Source organism: Asterias amurensis, chromosome 2, assembly GCF_032118995.1.
Source record: "Asterias amurensis chromosome 2, ASM3211899v1".
In the NCBI taxonomy this organism is placed as follows: domain Eukaryota; kingdom Metazoa; phylum Echinodermata; class Asteroidea; order Forcipulatida; family Asteriidae; genus Asterias; species Asterias amurensis.
Window position 1 is genome coordinate 24,299,332 of NC_092649.1, and position 17,868 is coordinate 24,317,199.

The window sequence follows — 17,868 nt, forward strand, 5'->3', positions numbered from 1 at the left end:
ATGACACTCTACATACATTGTAGTATCTTTCCTTACCTTCCACCTCTAGGAATCAGGGGGGGGGGCACTTTTGGATTGGGTTTTCAGTCCCTACCTGACTGCAGTTGTTTTCCCTGGAATAACTCTCTGGGGTTTTCCTCCCACACCTAAAACTGAAACTTCCTTCTCTTCTCTCCATTGGGGTCTTGGATAGTGCAGTGATAAAGTTCACTTTTCTGAGTGTCCTTGGTTTCACAACCAAAATGAAGAGGAAATTAAATGTCTCCCCGATGAAAACCTTTTCTACATGTTAAATTTTCATTGGGGATTCAGAATATTATCTTTGGTTGTACCTACATGTACATGTATATACACTGATGTATGTTAGCACTGTAATGTATACTCGGCACTTTCCCGAGTTCGTTGAAAAAAATCACAGGCATATTACTCGGGTGGGATTCAAACCCACAACCTCGGCATTTCTAGAGCAGTGTCAGATGACTGTTCCAACAAATTCCTAGGACACTTTGGTTGCAAACCCTGGCATGAGTTTTCTTCCTTTTTCTGGAAATGAAATGAAAAACACACAATGGTAATTTCTTTCGTAAGCAGAGCCATGAAATTTGGCCCAGCTCCCAACACTCCAAAATGTTTACAATGAAACTATTAATTACTTCACTCGGGTCCAGCACCCCTTAGAAAGGTGCTGGGACTGGATGCAGACTTATTTATGAACATTGGACCATTCCCCTGACCAAGTCACCTCTTCCTGTTTACTAAAGATTTGACAATCGATAATAATGTTGTTTTATTGTGTAATCCATTGCAAATTATCATTGTTAATGTTGAACTTGTACTAAAAATAACAAGATCTACCTGGCAATTAGATACACACCTGGGGCCAATTTCATAGAGCTGCTTATTTTACACATGTTACTGGCCAAAATGTCATGCCATATACATTGCTTGTGACTGGTATTTAACTGTTGTTCACTTAGCATAACAATTGATCGGAGTCTTGGCCGGTTATCTGATTTTACTAAGCAAGGATTTTTTTGCTTAAGCAAAATTTTGTGCTTAAGCAGCTCTATGAAATTGGGCCCTGGTGTTACTGCAAACCAGATATATATTGATACCTCATCATGCAATGCCTCAAACCCCATATGTGTGAATGTACTTCTGACTGTGCTTATTGCAGAGCTGCCAATATTTGCATCTCCCAATCAAGGAGATTTTGTACAACAATCGGGGAGACTTTTAGCATTACATTCAACATAAAATGGGGGTTCGAATCCCAAGTCGTGACACTTGTGTCCTTAAGCAAGACACTTAATTATTGCTTCATCCTTCGGATGGGACGTAAAGCCGTTGGTCCCATGTGTTGTGTAACGCATGTGTTGTGCCCCGGTATTCCTGGTATATTCCCGGTATTCCTGGCTGTGGCTGCTGTATGCCCGTAGCACCTTGTAAACCCGTATAAGGTGATAAATAATTGGGCCTCAAAATTCATCACTGCAATAACAAATCTTTCTGAAAGTTTGTATATACTCAGCACCTTGAGTACCTTGATCGGTAGAAGCGTGCGCTGTATAAGACTTCGATGTTAAAATAGGGAAATTTTCAAATTTGTTTATCACTCATAGAAAGATTGGTCTATTTTCAGGGAACTTTCTGCAGGATCAGGGGGATGTTGGCAGCTCTGGTATGCGCCAACTGCCAATCATGCTTCACTACATCCTAAAACAGTGGTCTTTGAACGAGACTGGTGGTGGCAAGCGAAGTTAGTGAAGTGTTATCACAACATGAGTTAATAAATGTCACTGACACAGAAATGATTTTAAATATGGAGTAGTATTTATTTTACATTGAATTAATTAGTACTTTTAAAATCCCGACAGCTGTAGGTGACTCCATAAAAACACTAACTATTTAACAACCAATTATTTAATTTATTAAATAATTTATTGTTTGTGTTTGTCTAGCCTCATATCCACACAAACCAACAGGAAAATAAATCACTCGTGGGAGAGACTTTGTTTAGCCTGTTCTGCTGTGTGAATACAATACCGCAATGCCATTGGTTATAAATAAATTAGAGTCATACACTGTAAACAAGCATACAAAAACTAAAATTATAAAGAAATTTGACCACGTTCTTATATTTTTATCGTTTCTGGTCGTTTATTTGTAAAGTTTTTTGTACTCTAGTGAATAAATGCAGGTAAACAATATCAACACTTTATAGATGAATTTCAACTGATGTCAATTAGATTTTTTAAAGTTCTTATGGTCTTGATGGCACAAAGCATTTATTTATATTTCTTTTTTGGTGTGTAAAAATAAGCTTTCTCTGATTTTAGAGATTAAGGATTGGCTTTTTCATCTGCAAAAAGGTAGTACTATGGTACACATGGGGAAAACTGTTAATAACGCAATTAAATTGGCACCGGAAAGAATGGACCGTTCCGGCTTTCCACTAAGCTCCGCCCACAGCGCTTGTGAGCAAGACACGTGTACGAGCACTCCCAATGACATTCTGCACGATTCTGCTGCGCGTGCCAAAATTATACGCGCACGCATGACCGAGTTTGTCCGACCACAATCATTGCTGTGATTGGTCAAATACGTTAACGCGCACAGTTTGATTGACAGGCCGGATCGGTTCATTGTCGGGGTATAATTCTGGGTAAATGCTCAGCAACTACATGTATGATCTACAGATATAGACAATCTGTAGGGAACCAGTCCTACAATAATGCACATCACATTGTGTTTTGGCTGGTAACCACATTAGCAATAATTTTCTGTCCTTGGCGTATTGAACCCTAAACTTGTCGAAGATATAAACAACGTTTTCAAATCAAACACTACTGTGTAATGTTATGTCATTTCTTAAAATAATGAAATAATAACAAATGTACAGGTGTATATTTTTCTTCCATACACCACCGTATCATAAACATGGTCCACTCACCTTATCCCACATGTAATTTTAACCAATTTTAAATAATGTGAAATATAGACTATAGTAACCTGGAACTGCATATACAACCTTTTAACAAATGCTCAACAAATAAAAGATAGCTCAACCCTTGATCACATTGGATTATTGTTGCCAGTTGGTCTAGCACCCTTTTTGCACCCCATGACACCACCACTGAACTGAAAGGTGGAGCATGATGATGGTACACGTGTTCTTCCTCTTCATGATACATGTACATTCGATGTATTTGTCGTTAAAACGTGACACATCAGATGATTAGTGTACTGTGCACGGTTAGGGAATCATAATATGCGAAGAATTATTCTTTGGAAAACCAACTCTCACGGATAGGGACTAAAAACCCAAAGTAGACAATGCCCCGGCGAGATTCGAACCAAGGTCCTAGAGGTGGAAGACGGGAAAAGAAACCTCTACATCAACCCAAGTCCACTCTAAAAACACTAGAGCTTGAGCCTGTGTGCACCACAGCACTCAACCGTCAAATAGACCGTATGGAATAACCCCTTTGCTGCTATGAAAGTCGCCATCCTATAGGGCGAACCGTATCTGCGTCCAAACGCACACATCAATGAAGCACGCATCACGCAGCATTCCCGGTTTGATTACTACGGCACATGCACCCACGCATGCACACACACACAGACGCCATGTTGTAGGGCAGATATTTGAACGGTGACGTCATATTCAATACGGTATATATGTGCCAGGCCACATTGTGTGACCTCGAACATGCACTTTGGATGACCATGCACTTTGGATGACCATGCACTTTGGATACATGTAAATAATTTTCCCCGGTGTTTCTGGTATGGTTTAGTTTCTTATTAGAGCCATATTGTAACATTTTGCACAAAGGTGTTCTATAAATGGGCCACTTTTACTTACATGTTCAAGTCAAATACTTGTTTTGGCGTTTGTTTTTTTCATCTGCATGTTTGCAAAGTTATTATCTTCTGATTTCCTACTTTATACTCTTCTGATTCTATGTACAGTTTATTACAATACTTAACAAGAAAATCTTCAAAAGTAATTGAACTAGTTTGTGTAGAAAATGAGATTGATACATAAACAAATATACAAAACATTTCAACAATCAGTGTATAAAATGCTTGTTTCACATACAACGTATTCACACGTACATATGTACAAATTATATTAAATGTGTAGCAAAATATGAAATTTTCACCTGGGAAAAAGTCAATATATCGAATCCCCATGGATTGATAATGTTGTAGTCAGGGGCAGTGCCTTAACTCCTCTCCAACCGCCAGAAATTAGAAAAGAAACAAATTGGTTTGCGTTTATTCTTATTTTGAATTTAATATACCCCGAGTTGCATTTAACTACAATATGACAGCACTTGTAAGCCTATTTGATGTGCAAAAGATGTATTTGTGCATACTGTTTGCCTTTTGTATGTTTGCCTGATACGCTTACACAGAAGTTAAAAAAGATGAAATAAGCAAACTCAATTACAGTATGTTTGTACAAACCTTACAACCAACTACATCGTGTTTACAATGATTTGCCATGTATAGGTCTTCTTAATAAAGTGTGAATTAACTGCCATACTATGCAATTTTTTACAAAGCATGGCTTCAGTTCATCGGGTAAGGTTTTGTTCTTAATTTCTTTGGTGTTTCTCTCTCATTTCTTGACAACATACACGGTTTTTAAACACCCCCCCCCCCCTCGAAAAAAGAAATAGTAAAAAAAATAGCGTAAATACAGAGATCTTATTATATCAGCTTTAGCTTAACTTAAACTATTTTCAGAATTCGTCAACCTCGATTTTCTAGTTGAGCTTTTAGGTGAGGACCCCATCACCGTTATAAGTGGCTTGTTGTACCCCCCTCCTATTGTGTCCTGTGAGTCTCAGGAAAAGAGTGTTAAAGTACGAGGACATTTGAGGGGGTGGGACCTGGCTCGATACCACCCCCCCCAATGAGTTTTATCTCCGACATCTAATTGATACAGTCCAGCATATGAATCTGTAGAGTATCAATGTCTGGGAATTCATCTTGGCATTTAGGGCATCGGATGATAGCCGATGAGGATGGTGGGTGATTCGAGGCTGGCATCCGATGGTCCTGTCAAGAAATAGAAACAAAATGGTTACAAAAAATGCACTTAATGCTTGCACAATTTACATGAAACTGATCCATACATTGTAACAGTATTGTAGTCATGATGGGCAGTGCCGGGCGGGCCACAGCCCTCAACTAACAAATTTCGCCCAGCTCTCTGATGAGCAGAGTACACTGTGTTGCAGAGCACAGATTTCCCCGAGATTGCACATTAGCAATGATGGCTATCCATATTTAATAAGGCATTGTATGGCGAACCCATAAGACTAAACTCACAAGTATCTGTTCTTGTCAAGAAAAATACATGGAGTATTGTATTCACACAAAACTACAACTGTAATTTTTTTTTTTTTTTCAAGATTCTTTATAACCATGGACTGAAATAGGGCATTTGACTTACAACTCCAGTCCCAGCTTCATCGAAGACTCGGTCCCCGACTTGGCTTACATCCAGTCCTACAAAATCAGAATCTGTTTCTGGTAGAGATTCAGACGCAGAGCGCCTGCCGCCGATGCGGGGGCCGACGAAGGGGCGCACGAGGGTATTATAGAAGCCACCACTACTGCTGCCTGTGCTGTGACGATTCTGCATCTGCTGTAGTTGTACCTTGGTGTGAGTGGCGAGCTCCTCCTGCATCCGTTGGTTGTCCTCCCTGAGGCGCTCCATATCAACCATCAGTAATTCCATATCGGTGTGGCTCTTCTCGCGAGCTGCTCTCTCGGCGTCAAAATCGTTCTTGTAGATTTCCGCCTGGAAAAAAAAACCCCAAAACATCAAATCAACTGAACGCCTAACGTCCAACAGACCCTTTATTACAATTAAAATGTCATGTAAACTGTATGTAATGGGGATGTAGCTGTGTTGATTATTGGTGTTGGTGGTTTGAGATATATCCAAACTCATAGTATCATGTACAGCTATGGATACCAAAATGCGTCAGTGCTACAACATCATGTGGAGTCTCATGGTAACAATTTACAGAGACGTTCTCCACCAATCTCTGCTACTGTTGCTCAATGCAAAGTCTGCTTTTGCTGGCCACTGCTTTCGTGCTAAAAACCAGGTCATACCTGACGTGTTCTACTGGAGACTTCCGTGCCCTAACAGAGGACGTAGACCTACAGTCTGAAATTGAGGACCTTCTAAACATGATGATGGATAAACACTTCTGGCGTGACGGTGTGAATGGAATCTCGATTGCCACCGCTAAATGATGATGATGAAAAATACCTCTGCTTGCATGCACACAAATGCATCTACCTTTAAGTCATACATGTTCAGATATCTAATTTAAATTGGGGTTGCACAAAGAAAAGTTGAGTAAAGCGGGATTTGAATGACCTCTGAATTTACGTGTCGGCGATCTACCAACTGAACTATCTAGCCCTATTTTTCCGTATCAATATCTTCGTTCAAGAGTGCCAGACAGAAGCCATAAAACTGTTAACTGCCACATAGCCAGGGATCACACCCCAGCTTACAAAACACCTTGGACACAACAGCAAAGATGATTACGTCTTTATTACCTGTGCCTCAAGTACTGGGATGGTGTCTAGTTGGATCTTGGCTTCCCCAAACTCCCGACGGACTTTGTCAAGTTCCCGTCGGACATTCTCAAGTTGGGAATTCCTTGCCCCAATTGCCTCCTCTGCTGACATCAGTTGAGCTAAGTAGTTATCTCTCTCCTCCTGCAGCTCATTGAATGCGGCTGTACTTGCCGTCTGTAAGGACACAATCGCAAAATAATTTAAGAAATGCAACCTAACCCCTATTAAAAACTCACTTCACGGAAGTCAAGTTAGTATCGAGAAGTTCCCTCGATCCATTAAGCAAATCCCGGCCAACTTCCTACCTCTCACCCAGGTAGGACAGTTTTTTTCAAGACTGAGAAGTCTCCCGATTAATTGTTTGGAATAAGTACCTTTCTTCTGGTGGTCTGAATATCCGTAAACCTTCTTGTCAGATCAGCATATTCAGCATTCAGTTTGTCATGGTCAGTTTTCAGCTTTTCATAGTCGATTCTGTATTGGAAAATGAAGAAAGTAACTACATGTTTTAACAAAGTGATATAGGGGTATATTTTATTTGTTTCATTGAACATTGAACAGTGCAAACACCAATTAACTGTGCAAGGCTCACGTGTATTCGAACACCGGCACTCGTCGAAGTGGAGTGCCACGGCAGCTCAGGGCTCTTTACCGGTACTACCCAGGGCTCTATACCGGTACTACCCAGGGCTCTATACTGGTACTACCCAGGGCTCTATACCGGTACTACTCAGGGCTCTATACCGGTACTACCCAGGGCTCTATACCGGTGCTACCCAGGGCTCTATACCGGTGCTACCCAGGGCTCTATACCGGTGCTACCCAGGGCTCTATACTGGTACTACCCAGGGCTCTATACCGGTACTGCCCAGGGGTCTATACCGGTACTACTCAGGGCTCGATACCAGTGCTACCCAGGGCTCTATACCGGTGCTACCCAGGGCTCTATACCGGTACTACCCAGGGCTCTATACCGGTACTACCCAGGGCTCTATAACGGTACTACCCAGGGCTCGATACCAGTGCTACCCAGGGCTCTACATGTATACCGGTGCTACCCAGGGCTCTATACCGGTGCTACCCAGGGCTCTATACCGGTACTACCCAGGGGTCTATACCCGTACTACCCAGGGCTCTATACCGGTACTACCCAGGGCTCTATACCGGTGCTACCCAGGGCTCTATACCGGTGCTACCCAGGGCTCTATACCGGTACTACCCAGGGCTCTATACCGGTACTACCCAGGGCTCTATACCGGTACTACCCAGGGCTCTATACCGGTACTACTCAGGGCTCGATACCAGTGCTACCCAGGGCTCTATACCGGTACTACCCAGGGCTCTATACCGGTACTACCCAGGGCTCTATACCGGTACTACCCAGGGCTCTATACCGGTACTACTCAGGGCTCTATACCGGTACTACCCAGGGCTCTATACCGGTACTGCCCAGGGCTCTATACCGGTACTGCCCAGGGCTCTATACCGGTACTACCCAGGGCTCTATACCGGTACTGCCCAGGGCTCTATACCGGTACTACCCAGGGCTCTATACCGGTACTGCCCAGGGCTCTATACCGGTACTACCCAGGGCTCTATACCGGTACTGCCCAGGGCTCTATACCGGTACTGCCCAGGGCTCTATACCGGTACTGCCCAGGGCTCTATATCGGTACTACCCAGGGCTCTATACCAATACTACCCAGGGCTCTATACCGGTATTACCAAGGGAGCTGAATAAGATTAAAGGTTGGCCCAGTGACAAGGACAATAATCTTAAGCGCATTGATACGGTTATTGTTGACTGCAATGTAAAAACTATTTGTTATTACACTTTATTAGAAGATTAAGATTTGCTACCTTTCTATGAGCCCCTTCTGTTTTTCTAGTTGGACAGTAGTCTGTTGTCTCATCAGCTCCTGTCGTAGACTCTCAATCATATGAGTGTCTTGTTTCCTGACTTCTTCAAGCTCATCGTGGTACAAAGCAATCTTGGCCTTTAGGGCTTCATTTCTACATGGGTCAAAGTTCAACAAAGGGGTAAATACATTACTTGAACTATCAATACAGACAAAAGCACAAAATTATAGAGACAGAAATGAACTGTGAGACCTCACGGATATGCATTTTAAGAATGTTTTTACTGGTTTTAAACAACAAAAAACCATTAAGAATTTAGAATCACATAATTCCAGGCCTAATACATTATCTCAAGACAGGTTTACCAAAAGAAATTGCAACAACTTGCATATCTTATGTCACTTTTACAGGATTACGGTACTTTTTCAAAATGTCCATAGGTTTACAATAAACTTATTACAGGGTTTGAAGATAATGATAGTGGAAAGCTTCCCTTCAAATATTACTTACTGAGGTGCTGTTGTTTTTGAGAAATGAGTTAAAAACAATGTCATGAAAATACGTTTGTAAATGCTTAAAATAATTTTCATCTCATGAGACGAAAATTATTTTGATGACTACAGCACCTCAGCACGTAATATTTTCAGGGAAGCTTTCTACTATCATTATCTTCAAACTGTGTAAGTTTAGTGTAAATCAATGGACATTGTGTTTTTGTCCTACAAAAAATTCATACACCCTTTAAAGGAAAGTAAATAAGAAAAGGAAAATAAAAAAAATCTGTCCGCACCCAATAAAAATGAAAATATCTTTTCCCCTGTAAATCAACAATAAAGTTAGCAGACAATATATGGTGTACTATGTGAGTCAATTCTACAAAAAAGTGTCCACACCTACATTTGTTCACTTTATGAAATCTTTTGTTGCTACAGTGTATGTGTTTCATGTGGCTGCGTCTGGTAAAGGGTCGTGTACACTAGTTACATATGGCTTATTATTGTAACTGCTTATTTTATTATTATTATTATTATTATTATTATTATTATTATTATTATTATTATTATTATTATTATTATTATTATTATTATTATTATTATTATTATTATTATTATTATTATTATTATTATTATTATTATGAATTATTATAACGTACTGACATTGGATTGCCACATGTGGTGCAGGCATGGGGAATCCCCTTTTAAGCCCTGGATGAGCAATAACGAAGGAAGCTTCAATTTCAGCATGCATGACTGTATGTCCACAACGCACAGTTGTGCATGTACACATTATACATATTGTTTCTAATGTCTGTGTACAGTAGCCTACACATACATGTACCAAGTACATAGTGTATAATGTCTGTGTACACTTACTCTTTACAAGGAAAACCCCTCAATGAGAAATACATTGCCCCTGGAGAAATTTGTCAATATGATAATTTATGTAATGTAAATGCACAATATGGGCATAACTTCTTTGTATTATGGTTTGCAGTTTATCAAATACACATTCTCCTTTTAAAAACATCTTTCTAATCATATCGATTTCATCACAAATGGTTTCAAACGCTTTTTATTGACCAACTCGACCGATCCAAGGCAACATGTCCCTTTAAGATTATGTGGGTAAAGCTATCATTAGTCTGCGTTAACTTGTCATTACAATATTTAAGGCAGTGAAAGGGAAATTTGTAATTGTTTGCTGAAGTGTGTAATACATCAACTGGATGATGGGATTGGCCTTTACTGGGGATTTACATTCATATCGAAAGTGGTTTTGTTTCTCACTTTACCAAGGCTCCTCTGGGAATGAGTTTTTAGAGGCACTAGACACCTTTTGTTATTACCAAAGACCAGTGTTCTCACTTGGTGTATCCAAACATAGCTAATCTGTCAAAAGTTGGGCTCATCGGTCATCAAAGTTTCAAGAGAACATTGACAAAAAACACCCTTGCCGCACAAATTTGTTTGCTTTGAAAACTTGTTTGCTAAAAGGGCTTAGACCTGAAGTTCATTAAACAGCTATCTGAGCGGAATGTTTTCAACAGAAATGGTATTTTTACTTGTTTATAATGCACTTGTTCACCATTTTAATGTAATTTTGATATGTGTACACTTCTGCACTTTTCGTAATTATCGAGTCAAAAATCAGGCCCCTACCTAAAGGTTTTTTGAAAAACTAAAAAACACTTCTGCCATTGAGAGCGGGCGTCAAAGGACAATGCCGCTGACGTCATTTGTTATACATCCACGCTGCAACAAAGCGGCTTTATCTACTTGTGACGTTTTGAGATGATTATGTAACGGGGCTTTTCGCAAATCTCGCAGAAAAGCTCTGGACAAGGGCATACAAAATGATTGTTTTTTTACACAATTGAAACCTATTTATAACCATATGACTCGATTTCCTTATTCATCAAAAACATTTTAAGTGGAATTCAGCAAAGTTCACGACTTGACATTTTCGTTCAAGCAGGTTTTTAATATTTGATATTTCTCATAAATTATGTTACTTTTAGTGGGAGCCGTTTCTCACCATGTTTTATACTATCAACCTCTCCCCATTACTCGATTTTACCAAGTAAGTGTTTATGCTAATAACTATTTTGAGTAATTACCAACAGTGTCCTTTAAAAAAAAAACAAGTGTATACCTTTAGTAATCAGTTCTACTAAAAAAAGACATTTGAATTTCTACTTACTGAGCACAAAGGTCCGTAGCTGTGGCCTCTGTCTGCTGCAATACACTCTCTCTTTCTTGAAGTTCACAAACCAGGCTCCGCACTTGATGTTTAAGTTCAAGACTGTAATGTGGTTCCTAAGAGAAAAAGGCGAACGGGGAACAAGAACCTGATAGTGAGAAATATTTATAGCCACTTTGCTATTAACTGTGCTATGTTCCCAAGTGTTTGTTTTCCAGTTTATTTGATGCCTTATAGATTGAGCAACAAAGTTGTGTGAAAGTTTTCCCTGTAATAACAGTAATGTTTCTCCTGGGATCTTTAACGCCACTTTGCTAACTGTGCTATGTTCCCAAGTGTTTGTTTTCCAGTTTAAGTGATGCCTTATAGATTGAGCAACAAAGTTGTGTGAATTTTTCCCTGTAATAACAGTAATGTTTCTTCTGGGACCTGATCAACAGTATTAATAACCTGTTCAATTGTTTCAAATACCTGAAAGTAACTTTATGTAATCACTCTTTTCGGGATAATGGCCTGATCACCAATTTCATTGACAGCAAAGATACACAATGTGTATAAACAAACTAAAAAACACAATGTACTTAACCTGATCAAAAAAATTAATGACTGATTTTCAATTTCAATGACCCGATCAACAATTTTAAAGCCATTACACACTTTCGGAACAGAAAAAAAATAAAAGTTCACAGATTTACAAATAACACAGGGTTTACAGAAGGTAATGGTAAAAGACTTCTCTTGAAATATTATCCCATGAAATGCTTTACTTTTTGAGAAAGCATTAAAACAATTATCAATTCTCGACAACGAGAATTACGGATTATAGTAAACACATGTCATGACACGGCGAAACGTGCGGAAACAAAGGTGGGTTTTCCCATTATTTTCTCTCGACTCCGATGACCGCTTGAGCCTAAATTTTCACAGGTTTGTTATTTTATATACAAGTTGTGATACACAAAGTGTTGGCCTTTGGACAATACTGTTTACCAAGTGTCCAATGGCTTTAATGACCTGATCAATATTTTTTGACCAGGCCAACAATTTCAATTCTTGATCAATAATTTTAATGACCTGAGTGGCAGACAATTTCGATGACCCCATTGTCAAGTTGCGTGATGACCTGATAAGCATCCATGTATCAATAATAAATCATGATCGCAAAGTTTGAACTACCTGATTTGCAATGGCCAGTTCATCCAGTTTCCTAGACAACTCCGACACCTGCTCCTGGTGTTTATGATTCAGGTTTTCCACAGCAGTGTGATGTTCCCCGCTGCACGCATTCAGTTGCTCCATTAATGTCGTTTCAATTTTATTGCGGTCCTCTCTCTCCTTCTTCAAGTCTTCCATCAAACTGGTCACTTTCTCCCGCTCTGCCTGAAGCTGAAGCAAAACGTCCTGAAGGGCTATGTTTGTTTTCTGTACAACAGTAGTGGGGCTCGTCACATACCCGGGTGAGCTACCTTTGCTTCTAGCTGTCTGAGCAGCCTCCTGCTCGCCAGCTCCAGGGAATGATTCTCCAGGTCTCTCGAAAGTGAACTCTGATTCAACTTCTTCCATCGTTTGATCAACACCAGCGTCTCTCATGGACGGCTTGGCCTGCAGTCTCTTACCAGACCTGCTGTATATTGACACCATAGTCTGCAGCTCATTATTGAGCGAGAGCAAATCTTGCTTCTCAAGCTGAAGCTGTTCCAGTCTCTGTTTGAAATGTTTCAGATCTGCCGCAGACTTCTGGAGCGCTTGCTCTAAATCTGCTTTCTTTGTCTTAAAGTCCAGTCGGGTTGCTTGGATATCCTCAATATCATTGTTGAGTTGTGTCACTATGGAGGGTTGATCTTTGGTATCAGACGCTTTAGAATTATCAGACGCAATGGAAACAACGACCTTTAGGGAGTAGAAAACAAACATCCAGTCGTTATTTGTGAAAGTTACTAAATTCATAGGCAACAAATATATTTCGTCTTTGCAGGCCTCAAAATAACCCACTGCTACAACAGCAATTGCCATGGTGCCCTGTGCTTTTGCAGTGGTGCCCTGTGCTTTTGCAGTGGTGCCCTTTGCAAAGTTCCCCCCAAAATTAGTTTTCCACATAGAAGTACCCCTTACCTGAGGAACATTACTGTGCCCCTTTCTTCAGAACAAAGTTCAAGTCCTGTCTTTGAAAGGGCAAGGCCATTTTCATTTTGCAAAAGGCACTATCATAGAAAAACCTACAGGAAATGTTTTGAAGTGGCGCTAATACCAAAACATGGGGCAACATAGCCACATGGGGCTTAAGGGGCTCCCTGTAATTTCTGGCTTTATATTAGAGATGTTAAATTTGCATCGGGGATAAAGAATATTTATTTTGGTTTTTACCCTTACACCGATGTGTGTTAGCACTGTATACTCAGTACTTCCCCGAGTCCTGTGAAAAAAATGTAGGCATGTTACTCGGGTGGAATTCGAACCCATAAAGAATCCCACCCGAGTAACACAGGACTCAAGGAAGTACTGAGTATACAGTGCTAACACACATAGGTGTATGGGTAAAAACCAAAATTAATGGCTTTATATTTGATTGAGCTATAAAATGAGTATAAGGCACTATGATGTAACATCTTGATATACCTCTTCCTGACTACTTCTCAACTCTTGCTCCAACTGTTCAACCTTTTCCTCCAGTGCTTTGATTTTTGTTTCGGCATCTGCTTGGCCTTCCTTTGTTTTCTGAAAAAGGAATGCAGAAGGTATTTATAGGGGAATTCTAAAGACTGGGTAGCTCCTCGAGGAGTTTTGCGTATTAAGTCTGTGGAAGGTTCTCAACTACACAGTTACAAAGAAAAGATCAATTGATTTCTCCAAATAGACCTTATGCACATGGGGTTGTTTTAGTAGGGCGCCGTCACCTAGAGGTCAAAAGGAGGTTGTTCATTGGCCAATACTTTGCTCTGCACGTACAAATCTGTGCGTCTTGATTGTTTCGTCACTGTTTTTCATCTAAGATGGCGGCCTGATGACGTCAATACATAATCATTCGATCTTAGCTGTGCTCCGTGGTCATAATGGGTTGATTTGGCTGGCAGCCAGAGGCGCCCTTGCATGCCTGCTTCTCGAACACGTTGTAGCCGCGTCCTTCGCAATTCAGCTCTTAGCTGCGACTAAGGATGATTAGCCCCCCAAATTATTATATAAGGTCTATAGAATGTGTGTCCCCATTGTTTGATTTTTGTCTTATTAACATTATTATAATTCTGTATTTATTGATTGATTGACTTTTTTTTTAGGGGGGGGGGTGGGGTAAGGTATGTACAAAAGTAAAGTTGTGTGTATTGGAACTTTGTTGGGGTGAGGATACCCTCTACCTTCATAATGGACATGGTATGGTCATGTTAGGCCTTAAGCAAAATGTCAAGACATTTCAAACAACTCCCTGAATGGTTTGGGAGGACTGGTTATAGTGTTAACGCATACCCCACTCTTGTGTTCTTTCAACTCTGTCTCCAACTTGACGATGTGGTTCCTTAACCGGGTGACTTCTTCTTGAGCACTCTGTCGTAGCTCCTTAAATTTCTCCTTGGCTAGTTTACAGTTGTTTTTCCCTTTGGTAAAGTCCTCAATACGTGACTCGATGGTCTTCGTCATATCAGTTAGTTGCCCTGGATAAACACAAAAACAACACATCTTTTGATAAACAAGGCCAGATATTTCACAAAGATCAAAGTTTGATCTTAAAGGCAGTGGACACTATTGGTAATTACTCAAAATAACTATCATCATAAAACCTTTCTTGATTACGAGTAATGGGGAGAGGTTGATAGTATAAAACAGTGTGAGAAACAGCTCCCTCTGAAGTGATGTATTTTTTGAGAAAGAAGTAATTTTCCACGAATTTGATTTTGAGACCTCAAGTTTAGAATTTGAGGTCTCGAAATCAAGCATCAGAAAGCACACAACTTCGTGTGACAAGGGTGTTTTTTTCTTTCATTATTATCTCGCAAATTCGACGACCGATTGAGCTAAAATTTTCACATGCTTGTTTTATTAGCCTTGCTCAAGGCAGTCGAATTATTCACTCCGAGAAAAGACCGCCGCTGTATAAAAACCCACCCGTGTTCACTGTGCGTAACATCGCACGACACGATGCCCCCATACACTATCCGCATGCGTCGGCCGTCAGGCCGACAGCCTTGTAGGGTCTGTGTTGAAGCCACTGACCTCATTACTATAATAAGCAAAGAGTTCCCACGGTTAGCTCATTACCATTATGCCCGCGAAAGACGAGACATGTTTACATCACACACCACCATAGGGTCCAACGGTCGTGATAAGGGAAGTGCGTGGTTGGACGTCTGCCTCACATCCTGTGTTGTCTGATAGGTCTGACGAAAGATATACATATTCATGAGCTGCCTACTAGCATATCCGAGAGCCCCCATTTTTTTCCACTTGTGGAAATTTTTCAATACAACACATTAAACCCGGAAGTTACAGACCCGACAAGGCTGTCGGCCTGACGGCCTCCGCATGCGGTAAATGGTACGAGTGCGGATGACTTTTGTGCACAGTAGTTGACGATGTGACAGTGTGTATCGGGTATAGGTCATGCGGTGTGATCGCACGCACCACGCACAGGGTATACGGGTGGGTTTACAGCGGCGTCTTTTCGGAGCGAATAATGCGACTGCCTTGAGCAAGGCTATTATTTTATGCATATGTTGAGATACACGAAACTGTGAAGACTAGTCTTTGACAATTACCAATAGTGTCCACTGTCTTTTATATGTGTGTCGGCCTTATGCAAAGTGAGATTTTACAGTATTAATCACTACAGTACAATTCTCCAATCATCTTTTAAAGATAGTCTCAGTGTATTGTCTGACATGAAGCACTTTCAGGTGAATAATATAGCTCAATATTAAATCATTGGTAAAAACAAATGTACTGGAGTCTTTGCAGTAGTTTTACACTTCTAGTTCTGTACCGGCTTATGTACAACAATCAAAGTAGTCCTTCTTTACTTTTTCCTTTACACAAATTAACAAATTGGACAGGGAAGTTTCCTTGTAACCAGCTAGTGTCTACTTGTTTTACATTTGTAAAGATATGGCCTAATTGCTCTCTTGTGAGAGCTGTAGATATCAGATTGTATACCTTTCAACATTTGATTCTCCTCTTTCATTGCACGTGCTGTGTTCACCAACTGTTCATACTGCATGATAGTGACACAGTTCGTTCCTCCATTTGTTGGCGATGCCGGAGATGAGAACTGAGACCGAAGCTGTTGCTGGTTATCAGAATGTTGTTGACTCCCGGGTCCTCCATTGTTACCATTGCCCAGGGAGGGTCTCGGGAGAATAACAAAGTCAGACTCGGCTGATGAGTTGGAACCAGGGGGATTATCTCTTGATGGTAACGGCATCGTACCTTGTTTATTTTAACCCTCACCTTCGAGTACAAAGATTAAGAATGAAACAAAAGACAACAAAATTAGGATTGGAAAAAGAAGGGGTGATCAAATGAGGTCCCATTCGCTATCGTTTCATATAATAAAAAAAAACATGGAATGCTGTATGTAGGAGTAGGACAGCACTACTTCTAGAAACTATAGGGCCCAAGGCTCACGGGGGAGCCTTAATAATAGTTTCTAAAAGTAGGACAGCACCATATGGTGATTTAATAGTAATATGTGTTGGATTCTCTCCTACCACCAAACCAAACTACACACCCTGTGACACTACTGGGCATGCTGGGGCTCTCTGCAAATGTCAATTTTGTTTTTAATTAAATGAATATAGACGGCGGAGCCCCGGTTTGAATTACCATGGAATTACTAACTAACGCACACAATAATTACTACCTACTCCTGAGTCCTCGGTCATAACTCATAGGTAGTATAATTTAATAATAATAAAAATAATATTAATAACTTTTTAAAAATAAAATACCCACCGGTTGTCAAGTGTACCGCTGTGGTATTGTACAACAAAGTCAATGAACAATCATACACACAGACACCGTGGTCCGTGCCGTCAAAAATGCAAAAGCAAGCAATAGCAATGTCACTATTCAATGTGCAATGCATCTAATTATTAATTATTATTTATTATTAATTTAATATGATGATGGAGAAAGGAATTTAAGAAAACCTTAGAGAAAGGAAAATTGGGTAACTTACCTCTTAGTCTTGGGAGTTTTGATTTTACCTTGCAGATACTACAAAACCATCCATGCAACAAACTATATTCGAATCTACGACTACGTTACACGTAAACAGAGTTGCGACTGACTGACAGATAAGTCCGAATTTGGCAAACTAGGGTCTTCTTTGCAATCTCACCGTCTGATTATTGCATCGTTCCAAAAATAGCGAGGGTGTCACGCATAAGGAAAAACCCAAGTAAAATACCTGCTGATCAAGTGAATAAATTAGTATAAATAACAATAGAGAACAAACACGATAACTCTATATTTCGAAATTTCCTCTGCCAAACAGGGATTTCCCCATTCCTCATCAATGACACGGTAATGGTTTGTACCACTTCCGGTTGTTCGTATTTTCGCTCTATATGAGACAGGGTACCATACACATTGAACACTAGACTTGTGGACAAGTCGTTAAATCGGCCCCACGCCCTGAGATAGTGGTCTCGCGAGACCACTAACTCAGCGCGTGGGGCCGATTTAACGACTTGTCCACAAGTC

General features: G+C 40.3%; 2 protein-coding genes across 2 annotated transcripts in view; one reads left to right on the forward strand and one right to left on the reverse strand.

The window, feature by feature from the left end:
* The window catches only part of LOC139954302 (uncharacterized), a 55,580-nt gene that overhangs the window by 10,461 nt on the left and 27,251 nt on the right, over nt 1–17,868 (forward strand). The gene's annotated exons all lie outside the window — the stretch shown is intronic.
* On the reverse strand, nt 24–17,661 carry LOC139954301 (optineurin-like). The gene is made up of 11 exons (XM_071954039.1): nt 17,342–17,661; nt 16,318–16,611; nt 14,638–14,822; nt 13,795–13,893; nt 12,355–13,068; nt 11,179–11,294; nt 8,479–8,631; nt 6,993–7,092; nt 6,598–6,792; nt 5,471–5,821; nt 24–5,073 (listed from the first exon to the last, which is right to left on the reverse strand). The coding sequence occupies exons 2-11, from the start codon at nt 16,583–16,585 to the stop codon at nt 4,948–4,950; spliced, it is 2,307 nt and encodes a 768-aa protein (XP_071810140.1). The 5' UTR covers nt 16,586–16,611; nt 17,342–17,661; the 3' UTR covers nt 24–4,947.

What these genes read in the sequence shown, in the direction of transcription:
- LOC139954301 (XM_071954039.1), bottom strand. Translation starts at nt 16,585, where the DNA reads ATGCCGTTACCATCAAGAGATAATCCCCCTGGTTCCAACTCATCAGCC. An exon ending in TGAAAGAACACAAGAGTGGG is followed by an intron (nt 13,894 to 14,637) that starts GTATGCGTTAAC and finishes TTCCTTTTTCAG; the next exon opens with AAAACAAAGGAAGGCCAAGC. An exon ending in GCTACGGACCTTTGTGCTCA is followed by an intron (nt 8,632 to 11,178) that starts GTAAGTAGAAAT and finishes TGACCCATGTAG; the next exon opens with AAATGAAGCCCTAAAGGCCA.